This window comes from Rhincodon typus, chromosome 31 (genome assembly GCF_021869965.1).
Source record: "Rhincodon typus isolate 14 chromosome 31, sRhiTyp1.1, whole genome shotgun sequence".
Taxonomy (NCBI): Eukaryota; Metazoa; Chordata; class Chondrichthyes; order Orectolobiformes; family Rhincodontidae; genus Rhincodon; species Rhincodon typus.
Genome location: NC_063362.1, coordinates 21,361,547 through 21,368,479, shown reverse-complemented (window position 1 = coordinate 21,368,479; position 6,933 = coordinate 21,361,547). Strand labels below are relative to the sequence as shown.

The 6,933-nt window shown below is 44.6% G+C and overlaps 1 protein-coding gene across 2 annotated transcripts in view; it reads right to left on the bottom strand.

Moving 5' to 3' along the window:
* Positions 1 to 2,701: 2,701 nt before the first annotated feature.
* epha2b (eph receptor A2 b) overlaps positions 2,702 to 6,933 on the bottom strand; it is a 49,836-nt gene continuing 45,604 nt past the window's right edge. For both annotated transcript variants that reach the window (XM_048615128.1, XM_020514335.2), the window contains exon 17: positions 2,702 to 4,619. In XM_048615128.1, the coding sequence (XP_048471085.1) occupies positions 4,511 to 4,619 (109 nt within the window). In that variant the 3' untranslated portion in view covers positions 2,702 to 4,510. The remainder of the gene's footprint in view (positions 4,620 to 6,933) is intronic.

The following is a 6,933-nucleotide window of genomic DNA, read 5'->3' as shown; positions in this document are numbered from 1 at the left end:
CCAACCTCATCGTTTCCCCAACCCTGCATCGCCCGTTTCTATCTACTTCCTAAAATCCACAAACCTGACTGTCCTGACCGCCCCATTGTCTCTGTCTGCCCCACTGAATTTATCTCCACTTATCTCGACTCTATTTTCTCCCCCCGGTCCAGGAACTCCCCATCTATGTCTGTGACACCACTCACACGCTCCACCTCCTCCAAAACTTCCAATCCCCTGGCCCCCAACACCTCATCTTCACCATGGACATCCAGTTCCTATACACTTGCATTCCTCATGCAGATGGCCTAAAAGCCCTCTGTTTCTTCCTGTCCCACAGGCCCGGCCAGTCCCCATCCACCGACACCCTTATCTGCTTAGCCGAACTCGTCCTCACCATTAACAACTTATCCTTCAACTCCTCCGACTTCCTACAGACTAAGGGGGTGGCCACGGGTAACCGCATGGGCCCAAGCTATGCTTGCCTCTTCACAGGATATGTGGAACAATCCCTCTTCCACAGCTACACTGGCCCTATCCCCCACCTCTTCCTCCGTTACATCGATGGACTGTATCGGCGCCACGTCATGCTCCCACGAGGAGCTCGAACAGTTCATCCACTTTACTAACACCTTCCACTCCAACCTTAAGTTCACCTGGACCATCTCTAATACCTCTCTCTCCTTCCTGGGCCTCTCTGTCTCCATCTCTGGTGACTGCCTCGAAACAGATCTATTTCAACGCCACCGACTCCCAGTTACCTAGACTACACCTCCTCGCACCCATCTTCCTGCAAGAATGCCATCCCCTATTCCCTATTCCTAATTCCTTCATCTCCGCCGCATCAGCTCCCAAGATGGGGCATTCCAGTCCTGAACATCCCAGATATCCTCGTATTTCAAGGACCACAACTTCTCTCCCTTCAGTGGTCAAAAATGCTCTTGACCGCACCTCTTGTGTTTCCTGCACCTCTGCCCTCACATCCCCACCCCGCAACAAAAACAAAGACAGAAGAATCCCCCTTATCCTCACTTATCACCCTCACTAACCTCCAGATTCAACGTATCATTCTCCACCACTTCCGCCACCTGCAATTTGATCCCACAACCAAGGATTCCCTCCCCACCTCTATTTGTCTTCCATAGGGACCGCTCTCTCCATGACTCCCTCATCCACTCCACACTAGCCCCACCACCTCACCCTGCAACCGCAGGAAGTGCTACATCTGCCTCTACACCTCTGCACCCCTCCTCACCTCCATCCAAGGAACCAAGAAACCTTCCACATCAGACAGAGGTTCACCTGCACATCCACTAATGTTGTCTATTGCATCCGCTGCCCCTGACGTGGCCTCCTCTACAATCGGGGAGACTAAGCAGAGGCTTGGAGACCGCTTTGCAGAGTACCTACGCTCAGTTCGCGACAAACGACAACACCTTCTGGTTGCGAACAATTTCAACTCCCTCTCCCACTCCCATTCCCACTCCCTGGACGACATGTCCATTCTGGGCCTCCTTCAGTATCACAACGACGCCAGAAACTGGAGGAGCAGCACCTCATATTTCTCCTCGGGATCCTACAGCCCAGTGGCCTAAATGTGGACTTTACCAGACTCAAAATCTCCCCACCCCCAGGCCTCATCCCAAGACCAATCCTCCCTCTCATCAACCTGACACAACCTGTGCGTCTTCTCTCCCATCTATCTGTCCCTCCCACCTCACTAACCAATCCCCACCACTCCCTACCTGCACTCACCTATCACCATCCCACCTACCTTCCCCAGCCCCACCCCCCCCTCTATTTATTTCAGAGCTCCTTTCCACCTCCCCCATTTCTGAAGAAGGGTCCCGACCTGAAACGTCAACCTTCCTGCTCCCCTGATGCTGCCTGGCCTGCTGTGCTCCTCCAGCTCCACACCGTGTTAGATCTGTCCCTCAGGGTGATGTGTTTTCTTTTACTGCAGACCATGTTAGGTTATTGGTTTACTAATTGGCAAGTCCTAGAAACCAGGGCAAGGCTACCGCTCCAGGTACAGCAATAGCATGTATAATGTTACATGTCCGTCTGCTGAAAGGTGTGAAAACAGAAGTTGCTGGAAAAGCTCAGCAGATCTGGTAGCAACTGAGAAGAAAAATATCAGTTAACGTTTTGGGTCTGATGACCCTTCCTCAGAACATTCGGGTCACTGGACAAAAACGTTAACACTGATTTTTTTTTTTCTTCATGGATACTGCTGGACCTGCTCAGCTTTTCCAGCAATTTCTGTTTTTGTTCCTGATTTACAGCATCCAGAGTTCTTCCAGGTTTTTTTTAAAAAGCTTAAAAGGATGTGGTCTGACCAATTTTTCTGAAGGGTCTAGGCCCGAAACATCAGCTTTCCTGCTCCTCTGATGCTGCTTGGCCTGCTGTGCTCATCCAGCTCTACACCTCGTTACTTCACATACACTGTCTTGAGTTTTTCAATTGGCCATTCACCTTCAGCAGAATGCGATGATCCAAGTAGGAACATTGTAATGCAGCAGCCACATAGACCTTCAAATTAAGACTGGACAGTGGAACATCTAGAACTTTGCAATATTTGAGTGCACACTCAACTGTAATATGCTCTGCAAGATTTATTTACCAGTTTGTTGCAGTGTTACCTCAAAACAGTAGTAGCAACTTGCACTGTACCAAACATCTATTAAAAGCTAGAGAGAAAGGAAATCACAGGACACTCTAAACCAGTACACCAGCTTTTATTACAAAAAAAAAACTATCTTTGTATAAAGAGCCTTCTCCATCAGTTCTGTCTCTTTGGTCTGAATAAATAAAATCATTTTCTAAATACAAAGCAACTTGGAGACAATAAAAAGGAGTAAAATCAAACAACTTGCAGCCAGAGGCAACAAAATTAAATTGAGAGTTAAATAAATTAAAAAAAGTGTGGAGGAAAGCACGGAATAAATACATACAGTTTAAATAAAACATTTTCCTTTTTTTTTAGAAAAAAAGAGCAAAAGTATCTAACTATTTCTGAAGAGGCTCACTATATACATAATATATATATAATATATACACATACATATTATATATATTTATATATATAGTCAGACTCATATAAAATCAGGAAATTTAAGCTGTGCAAATTCAATCTTTAAAACTTAAGAAATACATGGATTTGAAAAATAAAAGATTTCCCCTGATAATGCTGTGTGCAAATCTACCACTTAGATATGCCTCCCCCAACCCCAAAAAGGTAACAACCTTTATTGCTATTCTGTTTATCGATCGTTATTGAAGTGCATTACAATTACACAGACAGGGCGGGGGAAACTTTGAAATGGGAATGTTTGCAGGACGTGGAGATCAGACACATGGGAATTTGTTTGCCTTTGGGATTTAACAATGTGGTGCATTGTTGGCAGCTTGTGTCAGAAAACAGTTAAAAGTACCTGTTACTGCAGCTGTGGGGCGAGGTAGTCTTTGAACTGGCTTGAGTGGCACATGACTGTGATTGGTTGAATGACCTGCCCCTCATTAAACAGATGGCATTTTGCCCGATGGTCAGCAATGCTGATGGATTTGAAACGCCCAGCCTACCATCCAGGGATCATGTCCAGTGCCTCATCGTATGGTACTGCATTCTAACTGTCTCATCATACACACGAGGAGTTTTACAGCCACCAAGTATATTCCAGCCCAAAGCAAGGAAGTTTGGGGCTGCATTATTCTACGCAGAAATCATTCAACAGGACCAACAAAAAAAAATCTACAGGTTCAACCAACTGCAAAATGCTGTTTGCAATTCAGCCGGTTACCTTTCATGCTTGTTCCTCTCAACTGCTTAAACTACATTTATACAAAATCATTCAGAACAAATGATCTACATGCCATCTATTCAGCTCAGTCTGGATTAATGCCATCCAGCTAATTCTTCAAAGCCTCATAAATAGGAAACATAGCGTTCAAAAAACAAGTGTTTCCTGATAAGAGTCTCAACTTTTACATAGAGGTGACTCTGAAGATGCTGTTGAGTAAAGAGGCATCTCCTAGAATGATCCTATTACTGAGCACTTGCATCTGTTACTATTAGTGAGAGAAGAAGCCAACAAACAACCCAATCAGGTAATGATTAAACTGCACACAGTCAAAATGGATACCACTTAGATCCAAATAAAGCAGTTCATTCCCTCCACGGACACACACTGCACCAGCTCAACAACTTAATTATAGCCACTTTGGCTGTCGGCCTCCTGAAATGTTACCCTCTTCCCAATACAATCATGTTGGGCACTGGCCAGTTGGAATCCCAAGCACCAGTGAGAGGAATGGTGAGGTCCATGTGCTGATGCCTTTGTCTCTTTCCATTCAAATCTCTTCCAGATTTTTTAAGAAAAAAGGTTAAAAATTAAGAGTTTTTCTTCAGCACTGGATCCTTCCAGCACTCATGTACAGAGTTGTTGTTCTATTCAAGTATTGAAAGCTGTTTGGAAAAAGGTCTTGGAAGGTTTTAGCCTCCTGGGTGCAGGGTACAGGGTACAGGAACAGTTCATACAGTGTATACACCCATGCTGCTAGCCTGTTCCTGCAGTCCCAGAATGCTGTAAGCAATCCGTTTCTGGTGCCCTGGTAACCGGACTCCAATCTTCTTCACATCTCTAAATTAATTTAAAAAAAGCAAAATGTCAGCATGTGTAACTTTTTTTGAAAAACAGCATTCATATAGCACTTTGCATAACTACCACCATTGCAAAAGCTCCTTGCAAACAATGAAGTTCAAATATAGTCACTGCGCATCACAAGAAAATGCAGCAGCCAATTTACACACAGGAAGCTCATAAACACCATTGTGATAATGGTCCAGATAGTCTGCTTCACTGATATTGATTTAAAGGGAAGGATATTGGATGCAACACTAGAAATAACATCCCCTCCCACTTTTCCACTGATAGTGGCATGGATTTTTTTTTTAAGAAACATCCACCTGAGTGTGCCGATGGAGCTTCCACACACCATCTCCTTTGTAAGGCAGGGCCTTCGATAGCACAGCACTCCCTCACTACTGCACTGGAAGGTCAGCCTTGCATTTTGCACTGAAGATGTCATGTGGATCTTGAACTCAGAACCTCGTGACTCAGCAGTGAGAGTATCACCAACTGAACCATTTCTAACAGAGGGATACACCTAGTCTCATCAGTACAATAGCCCTCCTAGTCACGTGAAATCACTTCGCAAACACATTTCAGCTGCATGATGCAAATACAATTTGTGTCTGATATAATTGTGACAATACAGATGTGAGAAATCGCAAGCGGAAGAAATCTTCTTGCATCCAATTATAGAACTATTTTGAGAATGAAGCTAGCTTAGCATTAGCATTGAAGTGCACCTACAGTGATTTTACAACGGAATTGGAAATCCATTTGATAACTGAGTTAAGTTCAAATAGCAGATGAAGGAGATGCCAAACTCACAAATGAGGAGGAGTAGGCCACTCGGCCCTTTAAGCTTGCTCCGCCATTCAATGAGATCATGCCTAATCTGATGGCTCCACATTCCTACCCATCCCTGATACTCATGATATGCACAGGGCTGCTTCCACCACCTTTTCAGGGAGAGAGTTCCAAAGACTCTCAACCCTCTGAGAAGATGTCTTCTCACCCTGGTCCTGGTTGTTATTTTAAAAAAAAAAACAGGGACCCTCTAGTTCTAGATTCTCACACAAGAGAAATCAGCCTGGCCACATCCACCCTGTCAAGACCTCTATGGGTCTTATGTCTCAATAAAGTTGCCACTTATTCCTCCAAACTCCAGTGATGCCAGACTGGCTTGTCTGACCTTTCCTCAACCCAACTATTTCAGGTATTAGTCTAGTAAACCTACACTGAACTGTTTCTAATGCATTGACATCCTTCTGTCAATAAAGGAAGGCCAATATTGTGCACAGAACTCCAGATGTGGTCTCACCAATGCCAATGATAAAAGAATTCACAAGCTAATATCTGCAGTCATTTCAAAACTGCAGGCATCACTGAAGATTGGCCACACAGACAAGCTTTACTTGAGGATGGCCCAGTGCAGCTTGGGAAAGAACAGATCATTTTCCATTCACTGGTCACATTCTCTCAGATGAGGGAGGGGATGAACTAAATTGGCTCTTTGTTTTCCACCTCCACTTGTCCCCATCTCCATGGAGACAAGAACCTGACATTTCCTGTTTGGTGAGCAAATGCTCTGATTGCGGGCCAAATGCATTTTGTAAGGTGATCCCGGCATGTTTCACTTGCTGTGTTTACAATGAGTGCAAATTCTTCTATTGTTTGTTTCAAGTCTCTACAGAAAGATTAATTTTTCTTTTGCTACACCCTGATATTTAGGTTCCAGAAACATGCCACTCACCTCCTGGGATACCTCGAGACTTATTTAGCCAGCACAGAGGAACATAATCTGCCTAACTCAAGTGTAGCTTCTTCCACCTTGTGGAAACGCCTTTCGAAAGATCACTGCTAGTTGTGTGGCTCGTAGTTCTGCGTGCTAATGATAAACAGCAAAACCTGCATCTTTCTTGTTGGTCTTCCAGAACAAGGAGTTGACCCCGACCGAGTGTTGGAATGTGCCAGCCTGCAAGGTCCAGCACTGTGTGCTAAGGGACACACTAAAGTTTGGGACAGCTGCCATGAAGGGGCAACAGGGAAAGACCACTATCCAAGTTTTTCTACCAAAGTATAATGAGGTCTGTTCAGTTATTGGACACATGCAGTGCCTCAAATGCATGTAAATATATAGTCTTGCAAAGTTAAGAAATGCCTTTGGTTTGTTTGCTGGATAGAGTCAAACTCTAATGTTTGTTTGAGATAACAAGGTGTAGAGCTGGATGAACACAGCAGGCCAAGCAGCATCAGAGGAGCAGGAAGGCTGACGTTTTGGGCCCAGACCCTCCTTCAGAAATTTCTGAAGAAGGGTCTAGGCCCG